This window comes from Tachypleus tridentatus, chromosome 8 (genome assembly GCF_004210375.1).
Source record: "Tachypleus tridentatus isolate NWPU-2018 chromosome 8, ASM421037v1, whole genome shotgun sequence".
Classification (NCBI taxonomy): domain Eukaryota; kingdom Metazoa; phylum Arthropoda; class Merostomata; order Xiphosura; family Limulidae; genus Tachypleus; species Tachypleus tridentatus.
Window position 1 is genome coordinate 49646646 of NC_134832.1, and position 19764 is coordinate 49666409.

At 30.4% G+C, this 19764-nt stretch overlaps 1 protein-coding gene across 1 annotated transcript in view; it reads left to right on the forward strand.

The window, feature by feature from the left end:
• The window catches only part of Cubn (Cubilin), a 134242-nt gene that overhangs the window by 5500 nt on the left and 108978 nt on the right, over positions 1-19764 (forward strand). Inside the window, exons 4-13 of the mRNA XM_076448804.1 lie at positions 861-953; positions 3262-3312; positions 6167-6205; positions 6850-6951; positions 9447-9550; positions 12124-12253; positions 13054-13222; positions 14906-15037; positions 15932-16027; positions 17463-17623. Of these exons, the coding sequence (XP_076304919.1) occupies positions 861-953; positions 3262-3312; positions 6167-6205; positions 6850-6951; positions 9447-9550; positions 12124-12253; positions 13054-13222; positions 14906-15037; positions 15932-16027; positions 17463-17623 (1077 nt within the window). The remainder of the gene's footprint in view (positions 1-860; positions 954-3261; positions 3313-6166; positions 6206-6849; positions 6952-9446; positions 9551-12123; positions 12254-13053; positions 13223-14905; positions 15038-15931; positions 16028-17462; positions 17624-19764) is intronic.

Below are 19764 nucleotides of genomic sequence, written 5' to 3' on the forward strand. Positions count from 1 at the left end.
ACAGGTGTACTATTTTAAAATAATTTAATAACATGATAAATTATCACCAGCTTAACGTACTGTAACATACTCTTTCAAAATGGCTACCTCATGTATTTCTTTAAGAAAATAATTTCCTAACTTCCTTGTTTGTTAAATCACATAAGATTCCAACTGTACCCAAACTTACATTAGACACCTGCTTACAGTTAAAAAAATTGTATAACAGTTACTGTTCCCAAATTGACCTGGAGGTTATTGTGAAGCCAAATAAAACCAAATGTTACCTTAAAGTATGAACATGTGGACACATGGGTGCATCTATAAAAACTAGAAGAAAGGTTATAAACCCTTCCAACTCCATCATCCATCAGCACACTGGATAGACAGGACTTTCAATTTCTCTAACTTTAGTTCTCTCAATGGTCAAACACTATACTGAAGTTATAAAAGAAAATTATACATTAATACTCTCTGTTCATCCCCAAATAACTCACAGTCTTTACTAGATTTAAATTTATTTTAACTGTTTCATCTTGTCATGTTCTCTCATCTTATATTTGTTTGTCCAAATTGTTTACTTCTTATGAACATATTTCTGTTGTAATTACAAGTACTGTTTGTTTGTTTTGTATCTCTAGGTTACTAATGACGGAATTGTGAGGATTCTGAAATGCTTAATAAGTGCTTTGTATTGTGACGTTCATGTTTTGTTTTATCATTGAGAAATAGGTCTTGTTTAATGTTACATAACAGATTAAGTGATTTTTCACTTTCAGAAAATAGTGTTGTTATAATAACTAGTTTAAGAGTTTGATCCATAAATGTTGTGTTGGAGCTTTGCAGGAATTTTTAGCATAATTTTACACTTTTTATCTCAGGGAGGTTTAAAACAGACTGTAGAGCAACTAGAAAGTCGAATTAGTAACCTAGATAATCAGGTTACTCGGAGAGTGAATGAGCTTACAACTCAGGTAAAACATTAGTTAAGTATAACATACAAATTAACAGCTACTATGTAACCCTCAAAAGTTGCATGTTACAGTTATTTTCTTAGATGAACCAAATACTTGGTTTTTACCAAGGTTTTTTAATAAAATAAAACCTTAATGCTTCAATATTTTGTTTAACTAGCTATCACCAATCTATATTATAGGTCATAAATAGTTTGTATCCATTTATAAGCAAAACACTTGAAATATCAAATTATTTTAAATTTTGATTAACAATACTCTTGTTGTTATTCACGTGTTGCAAACAACCACAACAGGCTGAACATTTGTCTAACCATTACACACTAACTCTCACTAATTCTCACATTTACTATATCTTTGAACAATATTAATGCAGTCACAGCGTTAATTTATATAACCTATTATAATAGTAATTCCAGATCGTCATATAAGATAACACACTGTTAATATTTTAACTATTATAAATAACCTATTAAATATAAATAAACTAATTCTTTCAAAACACCTTTACAGAATTAATATTTGTATTTAAATGAATGAAATTGAAAAGTGTGACACTAAATTTTATGTTAATAAAATAATGAGAGTGTATCTCCACATCAAGCAAGAAATGCTAATTTTTATGACTGAGTCAGAAATGTAGTTTGAAGCAATATTATTTTTATTTAGCTGGTAACATGCAATCAGATAAACATTTATTATTTGAATTATTCTGGTGTATATTTTGGCTTATAACAGTGGTTCTCAAACTGTAGGTTGCAGAACAAGATTTAGTAAAACATTAACAGATTTTTATTTTAGAACTAGTTACCATAAAATTGTTTTGAACAGAAAAAGACAAAATATAAGAAAACTATTCATGTTACTGAAATAAATTGGAACAGTAGTTTTCATTCTCCTCCCAATTGAGCATGGGTTTCAGACAGAGACCGAGCTACAAAGGTAGATCTTGAGTCAGGAATAGTTAGGAATCTCTAATTTATATTGTTTTCATTTTTGCACTGAAGATTTTTCTTAAGGCAGCCTGGTATTTATTTTAGTTAATAGTTTGGAGTTAATAGTTCTCAACAGTTCAGTGGAATTTAAATGTTGTGGTATGGTCATAGTGTAATATTTTTGGAAGTAAAAAAAAAAAAAGACTTCAAGGCAGTGATTTATGTAAAATATAAAAATAGTCAAGACAGCAACAACTTAGATTATTTGATTTTATTAATAACCAATATTTAGTCCAAGTGCAAATGAGTTACTTTTATAGAATATGTGCTCAGTTGACCAACCAGCTAGCTTTCTTACTTGCTTGATAAAAAATTTTAATTTCAGTGACTACTCAATAACTTTTGGTTCCTTTGTAAATATAGCTGTTTGTTTCAAGATATGTGTGACTGTATTATTAAACATAACTAGCCAATTACCTGCTGTGCCATTGCATTAGATCTGCTTGTGATGTATTTGTGACATCATATCTGCACCCTGAAAATGGAGAAAAATAAAGTTCTCTGTGGTGGGAAATGGAGGCAAAACAGGAAAATCATGACCTGACCCCCTACTGCAGATCAACATGCACACAGGACAAAATTTTTTCGAAGTTGGGGGTTGCATATTGTGCAATAAAAATTTTTTTCCAGTATCATATAAGCAATAGTTCCATTATAATATGATATGCATCAAATAAGTAAATTAAAAGTTTAAACACAGAAAGAATTGTCAGCACATATTTTACAAGTATGCATATAGAGATCTTTAGAATAATCACTACATGGCTAAATACAGTACACAAGACAAGGCATAAAGAGATCGGATTTATTTTCTGAAAATTGAATAAAAATAAGTACCAGAGAAGCAGTATGTAGAAAACAATACTGTTGTTATATAAGAAAGTAATTAATTTTTGTGGTGTTGGAATACTTTATGAAATTATTGTATTATTCATTGAGTTTTGAGTGCAATTTTAAATATGGAGATAAATTAATAATATTAATATTAAGTTTAGTATTTTCATGTAATTTATGCATGTATTAACTATGATAAACTTCCAGTATTGTTCTTCAGGTGATTTGCCATTATTATATAATCTGTTGTGTAATCTATTCCTTACATATATATATATATATATATATATATATATTTTGTCTGTGGGCTCAAAGTCTCAAAATATTGTGAACAAGTTACCTGGAGATAGCTCAATTATTTGTACAAAATAAAATATATTTTAATGTAATTTTTTTCTTATTAGTTTTTTACATAAAGTGTAATGTAATATATTAAAATTCATCCATTGTATTGTATTGTTTTGCCTTTCTATATACAGGTGAACCAGTTGAAGAGGAGAAATCGAAACAACCAACGTCTTGGACGTCAGGTGAGTTAAGTAATTGTTTTCTTGGCCTCCTAAACAAAAGCTAACTGTGAGTAATAATGACTATTTTGGTAAATTAGTTTATTTAAGATATGAATATGCTTGTACATTATATGTTACTTCTATGGGTGCTTTTTTATTTTTTGTACGTGACAAAATATAAAATTAAGTCTTTGTGTTGTTGTTTTCTTTGTACATTTCAAACCATTTTTTAAATATTTTTAACATCAAATAATAATATTTTGGTATATGTTTGTAAAGTCACACAAGTTTTCATTTTGTGTAAGACTCTTCCAGACGTGAAAAGTAATAAAACAAATGGGAGCTTTCACTTCTTGTAGAATAGTAAAACTTAAGTTTATATATGATGGATGCAGTATTGGCTTTTGAGATTTAATTTGGTTATGGGGTGAACTAGGCTCTTGGAAGTTTGATAACCTTTCTAATGTGAAAATAAAATAATATGTGGCTTGGTATTGGACAGTATGCTGTTTTAAAGCATATGATAAAACTAAAGCTAAAACTGTTTTGTCAGGTTCTTGTAATCTTCTAGAAGGTGGGGAAGAGTTATTTTCCACCATGATTCTTGTAAAGTTTCATCTCTAGAAATGAATATGAAGTGTGTGTCTCCTTATTCATCAGTTAACTCTATTTTGTAGAGTAAACACATGATATTAACCCTGGTTTGGTTTATTTATTTTAATATTTAATATTGTTATGCATTTTTATTTCATTGGTGAAATCTCTGAATGAAAATTGCATCATTTTGTTCCACTTTATTTATTTTGTCTTTCAACTTGCTGGAATTAACTTTTATTATGACTAAACTGAGAATACTTTACAGTTGTTAGTTATGTAGTTGTAATAATCATGTATTATCTGATTTTATGTCACTTTAAATTATTCTCAAATATTTCCTTTTTTAAATAGGATTTAAATAGATATGTTTTTATTATAATATCAGTTTTTCTGGCCATCTCGCTTATAATTTCCTATGCTGTATAAAACAGTTTTCTAATGTGTCACTATGTGTCTATTACGTCACTTACACATATTTTTACTTTTTTTTATTTTGTTTATGAACAAGAATTTTAAGTACATCATTAACACCACACTCTAATACACTGCTGGCCAAAATCTTAAGGTCAATGAACATAAAGAAAAAAATATGCATTTTGTGTTGTTAGACTCGACCACATATTTGGGTAGAGCTTCGAAAGATGAAAATATGAAAAGGGAAAATAAAAATAAAAAAACTTTTTTAGCATTTAATAGGGAAAATGTGAACACTATGAAATTAGCCCAAATACTAGCTGGTCAAAAGTTTAAGACCACACCAAAAAGAAGTCCTAAACAGGGTAGAAAATGCCCAACAAGAGGTCTCAGTAGTGAGTTGCACAGCTGTCATTGAGAATAACTTCAAATATTTGCTTTGGCATGGTCATTATAAGCATTTTCAGAAGGCTGGCTGGAATGTTATTCCAAGTGGTGAAGATGGCTTCACAAAGATCATGCACTGTTTGGAATTGACATCCATTTCTATAGACTTCCCTTGCCGTCCACCCCCAAACATTTTCAATGGGGTTCAGTTCAGGCGAACACGCTAGATGATCCAAAAGAATCACGTTATTCGCCATGAAAAAGTCCTTTGTCCTGTGGGCATTATGGATTGCAGCATTGTCCTGCTGAAAGATCCAGTCATTTCCACACAAGCGAGGGCCTTCAGTCAATAAGGATACTCTCTTCAACATGCCAATGTAGCCAGCTGCTGTTTGACACCCCTGTATAACCTGAAGCTCCATTGTTTCATGGAAGGAGAAAGCACCCCAGATCATGATGGAACCTCCTCCACTGTGTCATGTAGGAAATGTCTCTGGTGGGATATCCTTATTGTGTCAGTAACATTGGAAGCCATCTGGACCATCCAGGTTCAATTTTTTCTCATCAGAGAACAAAACCTTTTTCCACTTTTCTATGTCCCATGTTTTGTGCTTCTCGGCAAAGTTTAACTGAGCTGTTTCGTGGTTTGGAAGGAGGCATGGCCTTTGAAGATGTTTACAGTTTTCAAAGCCTTTCTCCCGTAGATGCCATCTTATTGTTCTTCAGCTGCATTCTACGTCCATAAGGGCCTGAATCTGGTTCGACAATCGGTTGGTGCCTTGTTGGACAACCCATTGAATCCTCCTGCTCAACGCCAGTGAAATTTTCTTGGGCCGACCACTTGAAATTCTCATTCTGTATCCCTCAGTGTCTTTTAATAAATTTACAACATCAGTTTTACTACATCCAATCTTCCCGGTGATGACACGTTGAGAGAGATCTTGTTTTTACAGCTCGATAATTCCACCAAGTTCAAACTCTGTCAACTTTTTAGCCTTTGCCATGTTTTTACCCAATGTAACACAGGAGATGTCTGTGGGAGATGTTGACAACGCTAATGCTTGAACACAAATGACTAAATTTCGTTATGTGTTTACTGATTAATGCTTCGTTTCAGTATGGTCTTAAACTTTTGACCAGCTAGTATTTAGGCTAATTTCACAGTGTTCACATTTTCACTATTAAATACTAAAACAAGGTTTTGATTTTCCCTTTTCTTATTTTCATCTTTTGAAACTCTACTCAAATAAGTGGTTGAGTCTAACAATGCAAAATGCATATTTTTTCTTTATGTTCATTGGCCTTAAGATTTTGGCCAGCAGTCTATTTACATATTTATGCTTGTTTCTCAGTGAGTAATAAGTAATAGATATTAAGGTTTTCCTAAAGGTTTACCTATAACAATTGCTTTTTTTTATCTTCTAATTACAAACAGATACTAATATTTTCTACAAATAAGTGAACATTTTTATTCCAGTATCGAACCTTGCAGCGGAAAATAAGGAGGCTTACAAATGTAAGTGTTTTAATCAATGTAAATTCAGTGTGTAATGTAATACAGAAATATCATTACGATTATACGTAAATGGCAATACAAGATTAACCTGTTCAGTGCGGTAGACGAGATAACTCTTCCAAGCCGATTGGTAACACGGTGCCACGGACGAGTTATTGTTTCATGTTTTGTACATATTTCTTTATTTTGTGTACTACTATAAGTTTGACTTAGAGAAAAAATAGTATATTGTGCTTATTTCCTTTGTTTTAAAAATTACCCAAATTTGCTGAAAAAAACCTGGCAGAGGAGCTGCCGTAGCAGCTGAAATACTTGGCAGTCAACAGGTTAAACAGTTATTAGTACAGTAACTTTGAAATTTTTTGGCTTGATACATGTAAAGATCATTCTATCTTCATAATTGCATATCATTTGTCAATCTAATTGTTGTTTTGTGATGTTTTGCCCTTGTATATTAAAATATTTTGGAAATAATTTTTAATGGGTTTTAAAATTTCGTTGTTTCCAGATTGAAACAACACAAATATTAATATATAGATCAACCTTTGATTATTATCATGATGTAATACATGATTATAATTGTGGAGTACTGTACAGATTTCTCCCATATAAGTAATAACCTCTAAAAATTATTTCTCATGTAGCTTCTTGATCAAAATGAATGCAGTAGTAATCCTTGCCAGAATGGAGGATCGTGTATAGATACTTACAACGGATATTTGTGCCAATGTCTTCCGACTTACGAGGTACGAGTTTTGTTACTTCCAGAAGTTTTTTATTGATAATTCTGTTGTTATTGGTTTAGTTCATTCAGTATTTTCTAACCCTACTTTCAGCTTATGTTTGAACTTCATCATTTTTTAAGTGTTAGGAAAGTACACTATTTGTAAGCTTATTAATGTTGTAGAGACGTCCTTCTGATGTTAATATTTATCCATCTTTCTCCATCTTATTTTATAATGGACCTCATAAAGAAGGCTGTTGTAAAAAAAATATTTGTGATTAAACTATAGTCGTTGTAGAAATAAGAAAGTTGAATAGATATTGATTTCAAAGAAGTTAATGTAATTTGTTACGTATTATAATTTATTGTGTATGTTAATGTATTACTATATCAAATAACTGGAAATTTTAATATTGAAGTTAAAAATCAATATATGTTAATTTATGATGTTTGCCAACAAGATTGATACATATAATTTCCTTTTTAAACAAACATATTTTAGTATACAAGCATAAAAACAATACAATTTATGGTAATAGGTATTACAAATGATGGTTATTTTTTGACAGTTTTACAAATTTACAGACATTACTAAGTTGTATCTGGTCTAGAACTGAATAGTTTATCGAAGATCCAAATATACGATGAGCAAATTAATTCTGAGTTGATGTTGTTGCTTTGCTAAAGCTAACTAGCTTGACTGGTCTCATATTGCTGACTTTCATCGATGATTATATTTAATGTCCTCGTAGAAATCCTAATGTTCAAAATAATTAACTGTAATTGGATGGTTTGTAATGTTCAAAATCTATAAACATTCCTGGACATATTCTGTAGTTTTCCAATTAATAAGTGTTAACCACAGTTATACAGCACACCAACTGTAGCTAACCAACAGTATTAATATTCTGCTGCTGTCTCTTGGCTTTTATATGAATTACACATGACTCTAGAACATTAAACAAAGTTCGAACACAGTAGTGTTTTCGTAAAACAACTATTATTGATTTTTCTCATAAGGACCTTCTTCAGGTTTCGAGAACTGGTGGGACTTGTGCAATACATAGTAACGACATACGTCATGTGCAAAAAATAAAACTATTCTGAAACAAATGTAGACACTACAATAAATGTACAACAGTAAAATTGTTACACATTATAATGAATTGTTGAAAGTTTTTGAAACAGAGTTCATATAGATTGCCTAAAATGAATAAAAAATTTGGTTACTTGCTGGAGTAACAGACAGTTGATGTAGGAAAAAAAAAATTTTTTTAATAGCTCAAAATCCAGTTAGTGTGATTTCATGTTTAGTTCAGTGAGTTATGTAGTGGCATGTGATGAATCACGAGGCAAATAAGAAAATTTTTAGAGAAGAGAAGGAGGAAGTTGAATAGAAGTTAGATTTAATCATGAGAAAGTTAAGGAATTTTAAAGTTTTGTTTCTGCTTGGTATAAGTCTATGTCTGTTAATTTGTGTTGCGGTTTTGTCCGTTGAGGGCCTATTTCAGTAATGGAACCTAAGTTGGTTAATGTCTAATTCATTATCTTGGCTGAGCAGTGTGTGGTGTGTTCTGTAAGCTTATATCTTCCTTAACTTTCTGATTATATTTTGTTGTTCAGTTATAATGTTTTTTTTTTAAAGTAGTATTTGATTTTAGTGCCAACCAGATGTCTGTAACATTGGGAAGTGGCTGCATGCATTTAGTTGTATTTTTATAATATTTCATTGAAAATTACTGGTTTATGATGTGTGTTGTCCCTTATTAACAGTGTTTTTAACAAGTATGATACATTACGTGATGGTCATGTAGCTAGTTAGAGATGGCAACTACTGATATGTTATACAGCACCTGAATAACTTTGTGAAAAATGTTGTCTCATTGCACTATAAAGAGCATATTGTGGTGGTATTTGTATCAAATTCCAACTTAACAGATATGGAAAACACCTGTAGCGTAAGATAAAGATAACTTTCCCAGTGAAACAAGGCACAGATAAACTATGCAATTGTTATAATAATAATAATACATAACGTAGTCTCTAATCTGACTCAAGTGTCTCCTAAACTTATATTTTAACCATAGCAGGATACTTTTCTTTATTTATTTATGCACTTAGACCTGGCATGGCCAGGTAGTTAAGGCGTTCCACTTGTGATCTGAGGGTCGTGGGTTTGAATCCCCCCCTTCACACCAGACATCCTCCCCTTTTCAGTCAATCCCACTGGTCATTGGTAAAAGAGTAGCCCAAGAGTTGGCGGTTGGTGGTGATGACTAGCTGCCTTCCCTCTAGTCTTACACTGCTAAATTAGGGACAGCTAGCACAGATAGCCCTCGTGTAGATTTGCGAGAAATTCATAAACAAAAAAACAAATTTATGCATTTAAAATATTATTTGAATTGATAATGTATTTAAACTGTTTATAAATACCAATAAAAAAAATGTATTTCATTTATTGTGGTGTGAATGTCACATACTCAGTCAGACGTGCGCACTATTTCTTTTTTTTTTTAGGGTCCTAATTGTGAGCAAGATGTCAACGAATGTGCACGGTTTATTGGTACGGATCTGGGTTGCCAGAATGGGGCAAGGTGTATTAACACTCCTGGAAGTTACAGGTTGATGAAAGTTTAAGTTGTTCAACATTTTTGTGTAATACTATATAAACATTTTGTTATTTGTGTTTCTGTCTTTCTGTGTAATAATATAGCTCATTAATTAATTGCAACAAAAATTACTAATGTTTTTGTTTGTCAGAATGTAGTTCTAGTAAAACCTTTTACCAGAGAAAATAGACTATATTTTTATTTTCAAAGATCTCGTATTTTACATTCTCGTAATTGTATAGTTATGCGAAACATGTAGAAAAATTGGTACCTGTGTTTTGAAGCTAGGACTTGCTATTCATCAGAAATTACTGCCTCTTTTGTTTCTGAAATATGTTAAAATATAATTAAATTTTTGCTTGCATTAGATATTTTCATGTTCTTTAAATGTGTTTCGTGCTCAGTTTAGGGAGACATGGCAAAAGTGAATGATCGAGGAAGTTAATAATATTTCCATATTCCTGTAAACATGTTCAGAAAAAAAAAACAGGTTTCAGAATGTATCTACTTGCTTCAGGCCTAATTTCTTTTCAATTGTTATGTTTTTGAATTGTGAATGCTATTAAAAAGTTTTCTTACCTTTTAATTATATTGAGTAATTTCTATTGTGAGTTCAAAATATTGAGTACTTATGTTAACACTGGAAGATTTGCATTTTAATGTAACTTGGAACAGCTAGTATGAGTATTAACACTTTTATTGATAAGCAGAGAACATTTCGACCTTCCTGAGTCATCTTCAGGTTAACTGGTTAATCTTTTTGTTAACCTGAAGATGACCTAGGAAGGTCGAAATGTTGTTCTCTGCTTATCAATAAAAGTGTTAATACCCATACCAGCCTTTCCGAGATACATTTTTATTTCAAGTGGGGTTTTCATCATGAAGATTTGCATTTTACTTGGTTCAAATAAAGGTTTCTTGTTTAATTTACCATGAAATCTGTTTTTATTTTCCAAATTGCAAAAAAATCAAAGTTCTTGTGTAGCTGTTTGAAACTATCACAGTTACTGTCTTGTGAATTATCTCATTGGGTTGATGAAACTATTTTGTCATTTTTGAAGTATGCAAACCTATGGCATTTCAAGACTAAAACAATAAGGATATTACGGTAGTTGTAATTTTCTTTGTGTTGTTAGCAAATTTTTTGTAACTCGTTTATCCTGTAGTTATTTGTTAATTACTGTTTAAGCATAATATATGGAATGTATTTTTATGACATATACATTTTTAGTATTAGAAGTAATTATTGAAACAGTGAATAAAATACATGTAAAGTAAACATGTTACAGTATTTCTATCCTCCTAAATGTATGAAAATGAACTGAACCAGAGTAGTGTGTGACATGTTGAAGTTAACACCATGATTGGCTGTCATTCAGCCAGTCAGACAATGTCACAGTACTGCAATATCTCTGAATGTAAAGGTAGTAATACTATTCCCAGCAGTAGTGTGGTAATGCACTTATGTTTCTGAGAGTATAAATGACACGTGACAAACATGTAGATATCAAAATGTCTCGCTTAATGTGTAGCTGTTTTAAAAGCTGCTATTTAGGAGTGATAAACAAATGGTTGGAATGGGTATTGGACTGATGACTGTGACAGAAGTAAAGCCAGAGGAAGATTCTATTTTAAATGAATTCAAATTGTTTGGCAACAATCACCAGTAACTTGTTTTATAGCATCAGAGTGTATAGTGGTAGCAGGTTCATTGTACAACATTTACAACGAAGCATAATGGGGGGGGACCAGTAAATATGGCTGGATGTCAGCACACGGTGTTGTAGATTTATACAAAATTGATGGCACCGTGAATGCTGAAAGGTACAAGGAGGTAAAATTATCTATTGAGCAGGGATCCCAAATGCACATCATATGCGATGAAATGATACATGAGTGTAAAAAGAGGTTAATGGAGCATTACAATTATAATTTGAAAATGTAATCCCAGTGTGAACATTATCAAGAATGTACAGGCTTTTATGAAATCTTAGAAGGTCAAAGGGTAACCAAACAACATGACTAAATTATCAGTACAGGATATTTGTAACAATATTTAACAGTCATACATTGATTATCTTACAGAAGCATAACAACAAGTTGTACTGTTGTCTTAGAAACAAATGCAAAATACTGATTCATTGTACAAATTATTTGATGTTATTTTACATCTTTTTATAATAATGTATTATACTAATGATAAATTGACCAGTTAGATACAATAACTCATTGTTTGCAACTTATTTCTATGTTTTCATGATCATTCTCAGTATTTTGTATAATATGCAAATGACAAAAGTTTTAAAATGTCTGCAAAAATAAGAAAATAAAAACAAGATGTTTGGCAAATAATATTCATGCTTTGAAAATTTTTATGATTCACACTGCAGGAGGCTTACGTGTGCAGCTTACGTCTACATGAAATATAAAACTGTTTAAATTAGTATAAACTCCGATTTCACCCTGTGAGCTTCATCTATTCTTTTTTTTGTATTATTTTTGTAGTATTAATACCATATATATATATATATATATATATGTAGTGTAGAAGTACTTAATATATTTATCTGATTTTATTCTGCAAGGTGTGAATGCTCAGCGAATTGGCATGGAGTTCATTGCACTGAAGAGCACAATGACTGCAATCAAGCATCAAGTGAAGCGCTGTGTGGTCATGGGACTTGTATCAATGTGAAGCGAGTTCAGTCGGGACAAGTGAGTGCTTCTCTGGAGTTTCTGATTCTAGTAATTTCTGCTGAATATTAAATTAAGTGTTTGTATTGGATACTGGGAAGTAATATTCTAAATTTGAATGACTTAAGTTATGAATTGAGTTTTTTTTAATCAGGTTATTATAAAAAAAAGTCAATGTTTTTAGAAAGTAAAATTAACACTTTACACTTTAACACTTTTTGTTCTAAAATGTCAGCAGACGGTGTTGTAGATTTATACAAAATTGATGGCACCATGAATGCTGAAAGGTACAAGGAGGTAAAATTATTTATTGAGCAGGGATCCCAAGTGCACATCATATGCGATTAAATGATACATGAGTGTAAAAAAATCCCTTAGTATAAGGGATATAATACCAAAGATAGAGTGGTATACATTTAGTGAATTAAAATATGTAAAGAGCATTATATTTGACATTAATTTGTTTTTGTAGCAATTAATCATCGCTAAAAATTTAATAAAGGTACTGATTGTTGTGACCTTTACCTTTTATTTTCAAATAACTTTATACATTAAACATTATCATAGTTTTAATATTTTAACATAAATTAATTATTTATGAAATATATTGACATTCTTTGCAGTAAGATTTATCTTACTTTAATTCACCTCTTGGAATTATAAACCTCATGTTTTTATTTCTGTTTATCGGCTCAGTGGAGTCTGAAGTTAATATTTTAGAAAAGATGTATCATTGAAGAGCATATTAACACTTTGTATGTAAATGAAGTAAAACATTTTGGAAAAGGAAAAAAATATAATAAAGAAATTTTTCCCATCAGGCCAAATATACATGTATATGCAACCAGGGCTGGACTACTGATGGACATAATCCAGCATGTGTTGTTGACAGGGACGAATGTTCTGAATCTCATCCAGTGTGTTCTCGCAATCCTCCAGTTACGTGTATTAATCTTCCTGGAACTTTTCATTGTGGACCTTGTCCATCAGGTATAGTTTGATATCGACCAGTAATAATTTGTTTATGTGATTCAAGGAATTACTATCTCCTGAAATATTTACTTTCTATCAGTTTACAGCTGTGTACTTGAATTTCTAGATTTTTATAGCACTATTAGTGATACATAACACTATGTAACACAAATTTTGTTCCTGGATAGTATGTGTTATTTTATAATTACTTATGTTGTAAAAGTACAGAAAATGGCCATTATTCTCTTCAAACTTTGCTTTTGTGACCTGGATAATGAAATTTATAAATTAACTTATTTTCTATGTAAAAAATGGACAAATTTGCACATTTTCATTTACATAAGGTCTGAATAAAACAACATGTATTTATACTAAAGTTATACAAAAATGTTTAGAAGTGAGTAGTTTTTCAAGATTTGTGACTGTAATGTAAATCACTTTCACGTATCAGCCCACAAATATAGTCTCCCATCATGTTTTCGTTATACGCTCCCAGGTCACAAAAGCAAAGTTTGAAGAGAAAAATAGGTCTTTTCCATTTACTTAAGGCATAAACAATTGGGAAATAACACTTTTTGTCCAGGAACAAGAAAAAAGTAAAACTTTTTGTTAGCTGGTATAATTATTCTGCATAGGAAACAGTTATCCTAATAATCATGTGCAGCTGTTACTGAAGGGCTAAGATTCATGTTAACTCATGTTAAATAATTGTATGTTGCATGTAGTGGTAATTCAGTATACTTGAATTTGTTTGTGTGTATAGTTTTAATTGTTTCAAGTTGTGAGTATATATGTTAAGGATTTGACCAAAATATTAATTAATATCTGGTGTTAGAAAATATTAAGTGTCCAAATGTTAAGAATTATTTATATTTCACTGCCACTGTCATTAATCCAGTAGGAATTTTGATAATGGGGGACTTATCCAACAACAATAATGTCAATTGTTTCACTATCAAATAATATTATTTAGTACATAATAACATATAATATTAAAATAATATATAAAGAGTACATTTTACTGAAAATATCTCCTATTCGTCAACAGGTGGATCATGGTTATTTATAACAAATAAAAGTGTATAGCTTATAAATAAAAAAATATTTATTCTAATAGAATAGAGGAGATAAACTCTAAAAGTCCAATAATTATGAAGTATAATATGCACAAATAATTTTGTTACTTGTCATAAAAAAATATTTAATATTTCATGAACCTTTAAATGGCAGCCATCATTGACTGGTGCTGCCACCTGTAACATTCCCACTGTTAATGATAATAATAAAACGTAAATTAATGTATTGGTAACATGAGTTTTATGTTTAACTACAAAAACAAGTAATACTTATTTAAGGTAATGAAATAGATTATTGTTATTTTAAATTAAATGTGATTACTTAGAGTGCTGAATAATTAATATTATAGATACTAATGAGCTAAAAGTGCTTTTAGTTAATTATAATTTTGTTTGGCATATTCTAAGTGTGCATGTGGTTGTCATTAGTGGTTCATAAGTTTAAAATTTGTATTCAGTGAATCACCATGAAAGGAAAGGAAGAGGGGGGGCCCTCTGTGTAATGGAGTGAAATGCTGCTTCATGACATAAACATTGTAATTATTTTTTTAACTATGTACATTTGATTTTATTATAATGGTGAACTGCTATTATTCAATAAGTATATTGTATTTTTGTTTTCCAGGGTATTCTGGAGATGGAGTCACTTGTAGTGATATTAACGAATGCACTATTAACAACGGTGGTTGTTCAGTTTCTCCTCGTGTGGACTGTATTAACACACAAGGTTCCAGAAGATGTGGACCATGCCCTCCAGGTAGTTGTTAGCACTGAAATTTAATTTTTTTGAAAGACACCTTATGATGCAATAAAACAAAAATTATTTAAATTACAGAACATTACTTTTGTAATGTAACCATTTTTCAGTTATTTTAGACCTGTCATCAGTGTTTTTATTAATATTAGAAGGTTGTTAGTATGCAGTTATAACATATTATTTATGTATGAATATGTGTACTTAAATCTTTCATTTACACAAATATTTTATCATGTTTATTTAAAAAAAATATGCACTGTTTTCAATCATTTATATTATTTTTAAAATTAAAAAAATGTAACAAACCGAGTGTAGAAGAAACCATATCAGTGTCTCCTGTAGAACTGAATAAAGTGCTCTGTATCTTCTTGTATTGTAGTGTTTTACAGTCCATAATTTTGTGTATAATTCTTTAAACTGAATGGAATAACTGCCATCGTAGGTTTTAGTATTCATTAGAAACCACATTGGTGTCTCCCGTATTACTCATTACAATCCATATTTTTGAGTATAATTCTTTAAACTGAATGGAATAACTACCATAGTAGTTTTTAGTATTCATTCTTCTTGTGCATGAATGGCAGTATACAATGCCATAATATAAGTCTCGGACCATACAGGGCATTTCTGATACTGAGGTAACATTGTTTTTATTTATGCAGTAACCATTTTAGTATAGCCTAACCATTTAATTTAATAAAACAGTACATGGTTTATTATTAGGTAATGTAGTTAGAGAGTACTTATGTCTTATAGGACAGAAAGTCCAGGAACATCAGTTTTTAATTTTGAAATTGTAATCTTCAAGTGAGGCTTTAACAGTTATTTGTCATTTCATGAATATTTTTATATTATATGTAGGTGATGTAAGTAAATGTGCATTTTTTCTTTCAGGATACGTGGGGGATGGTGTGAGGTGCACATTTGTTGGGGTTTGCCATATCAATAATGGAGGCTGTCATCCTTTGGCAAATTGTATTGAAAACTCAGGTATATGTGAACTATGTAGGAGTGAATTCTGAGTACAAAAACAGTTATTGTACTGATTTTAAAATTTTTAAACTATTAAATCGTGGATTTACTATCAGACTTAATTTAGTTTCTGTGGATCTTTACCAAGATAGTTTTCCTTAGTATTATACCTATATTTTAAGCAAGATTTTGAAAACAAAAATCATTGATTACTTCAAACTTCATAATGAAACTGGTTTTGGAACATGTTGGTCCTTAAAAGGAATTGGTGTATTTAGGGCAGGAGAGAAAATAATTTTGTATCTTAATTTCATTTTTTTTAATGTAACTACTACTGTTAAATATTTAAAATCATTAGCTGTTAACCCTAATCTAGTTAATACCTGTGAAAAACATTTTACAATTTTAATTTTATAGTAAAGTAACAATTTACTATTTCACAGATACATAAGAAACACAAACTTGTGTGAACATTTGATTACTTGAAATGTTTCCAAGTGATATTATACCTATTGGTATGACTTGTCCGTGCCATCAACAGTTAATCATTATATCGTGATTATATCACTTTGTTCACAAAATAAAGTTGTTCTGTTAAGTCATGTAATAAATACCTTATTCATTAAAAAAGTTAAAAAATAAAAGTTTTAGTTTTATTTAAAGTATGTTTTTATTAGCCATTTGCTGTACTGCCAACTTTTGAATGGACTCGATTAAACGTAGACAACATTTCATACTTGGATACCTTCAGAGCATTGTGTATCACAGACAATATTTCATACTTGGATACCTTCAGAGCATTGTGTATCACAGACAATATTTCATACTTGGATACCTTCAGAGCCCTGTGTATCACAGACAATATTTCATACTTGGATACCTTCAGAGTCTTGTGTATCACAGACAATATTTCATACTTGGATACCTTCAGAGCCTTGTGTATCATAGACAATATTCCATACTTGGATACCTTCAGAATTTGTGTATCATTTTAAAGCTATGTATGTATATCAAGACCAATCTACATTATTTTTATAATAGTTGAAGCTTGAAATGGTGTGAAACGACAGTAGCTTTGGGCTTCTTGAATATTTATTTATTACATAAAGTCAGTGGGATTGTAGTAAGATATACAATAAAACTTTATCTAAATGTAATAGCTATGTTATTAAAGTAAATACGAAAGACCATGTAACTCCAAAATATTTGTTTCATATGATGTTTTATATTTCCCACTTAATGGCACTTAAGGACTTACGTAGTGTAGTGATTAAAGTAATTATGTTTTGTGAGAATTTTTTAGCTAATTGTTCCCATTGTTTTAGGTTGTTGTTTTTTTTTCAAGCTAAGCCTCAAAATATCTTGGTGAGAAATGATTTACATGTCCAATATAGTGATTGTTCAGATATTTTACTGTTTTGGTTTGTTAATGATTGAAAGAAATATTTTATAGCTATATCTGGGAATTATCGGCAGTGCGTCTGTCCACAGGGATATGTAGGAAATGGAATTGGCCTTACTGGTTGTGTCTCTCAGTCAGGAGAGACTTCGTCTCCCTCGTCAGGCTCCATCTCAGCTTGTGCAAACAACCCTTGTGTTCATGGTATTTGCCAGGTATTAATTTTTTGCATTATCTGTTATATCACTAGACAGTGAACTACTTCTGTGTTGTGAGGTGGGTTTAATGTGTAAAGCTTTCAGAAGAAGCAGTTGTCTGTTGGTTTAATATTTTCATACCTTTATATTTACATATAGTTTACAATGTTTCTAATCTACAAGTACAAATATTTATTACATTTGAACAGGTTGGAAATTAGTGAAGTGAAAACAAGAAAAGGAACTAATAATTGCACTAAAATAACTGTTGGCTGGAAGAAGATGTAGACATTTAGAAGTTTGTGGAAGTTTTATCCATAAATCTGTTATTTGACATCTGTTATGTTATTTATCAATGTAAAGTTTTCATTACAAAAACCTCCAGCTTATGGGATCATGTGTTAATACGGTTTCATCAGTATATTCCAACTGTGTAATTTAACCTTATTATGGTAACATCTTGAGTGTCATTAATATGTATTTAATAATTTGTGAACGTAACTGAATTTTTAGTACCATGTAACGAGAGTGTCTAGATATCACGCAAAGTTGTATTAATTTGAGTTTAAAGCACACATACAAATGTAAAGGTGATGGTGGTTAAACAAGGTATTAGTCTGTGTGTTTACGTGGTGTTAGGGAAACAGGTTTACTGATAATAGGTTGTGTGTTTACGTAGTTTAAGGTGTATAGATTTATTAATGTTAGGTTATGTATTTATGTAATGCAAGTTGTATAAATTTATTAATACTGTCAGTGAATTATAATTATAAATTATGTTTCTTTGCATAAGGTGTATAGATTTATCAATCTAATGGTTGATTATGTGTTTTACATGGGGTAAGGTGGATAATGCTAATGATCACTGTGCTTGTGGATATACATTTTTTCTAAAAATATTTGGAGTAATAGTTATCAATGTTTATGTTTTGTTAATTGAAGAGACTTTACAAGTCTAAAAAAATTTCATTAAAAATTATTTCATATAACAGACTCATGAGAGACTTGATTTAAACAACATCCTAGTAAAAATGCATTTATCAACATTTGTTTCTTATTACACTTCAGTTATTTATAAAACTTGATAATTTTATTAAATAACAAAGGAAACTGTTAATTTACAATGGAACAGAACAAACAACTTTATGGTTTGTTCTTCTGCACCTTGTGGTTAAATTGTGAATTGAGCAACAATTGGAGGCACACGTCCTTGAACGTAACTGTATTAAGTTAATATTTCCTTGTAATCTATAGTTTGTGGGTTTGAATCCCGGTCGTCAAACATGCTTGCCTACTAGTGTTGCTGTCAGGGTCAGCCGCCTGAGCGTTGAAACTTCTTGGCTAATTATAACACACCGAAATGGCCAACTTGAGAAATAGGTGCAGTTAAGGTTGAGTGAAGAAGATATGTATATTTAAATATACAAGCAAAGCTTTGGATGAATATATTTGTTGACATGCCACTTGAAGTTATCAACAAAAAGAATTTTAATAATTATCAGTAGAACACACGTTATTTTTTTTATGATTTTTGATGTTACTTAAGACCGTTTGGAGAAATAAAAAGGATGTTTTAGTTTGATAATAAAGTTGTAATTATTTTGTTAATGTAGTTTGGATAAAGTGAGTATGAAACTTTGGTTTACGTGCACTCTATAAATGTGGAAATAATTACTGAAAAATGGTAATAGTTTGTATTCTTGATGTTTATTCATAATCTATAATTTGAGATCAGTGTATGTAGGCTAACACATCAGATAAACTCGTATAATAGAAGTTTTTATACTGTGAAGTTTTGAATGGGATCCATAATGTTAAAATTATCAATGGTTCTTGTTACAGTAAAAACATGCTTATAATGGTAACATATAATTTTGGAAGATTTAAACAGTAAGTGAAAGTTAAAGTGTAAAATCACTTGTAAAAATTAAAAAAAAATGTATTTAATAAAATTGTACCAAATATAAAAATAAACATTTTTCTTTTATTTTATTTAAATTAAATTGACCTAAAAAGTATTTTTTGAAAAATGTTTATTGTGAGTTTGTAAAACTTAGTTTATTTGACATTATGGATCATGTTTTTTAATCTTAGAGTTGTATGAGCTGTTCCTGACAGTAAGGAAAAAGGAAACAAAATTCAAGTAAACAACTTATGAA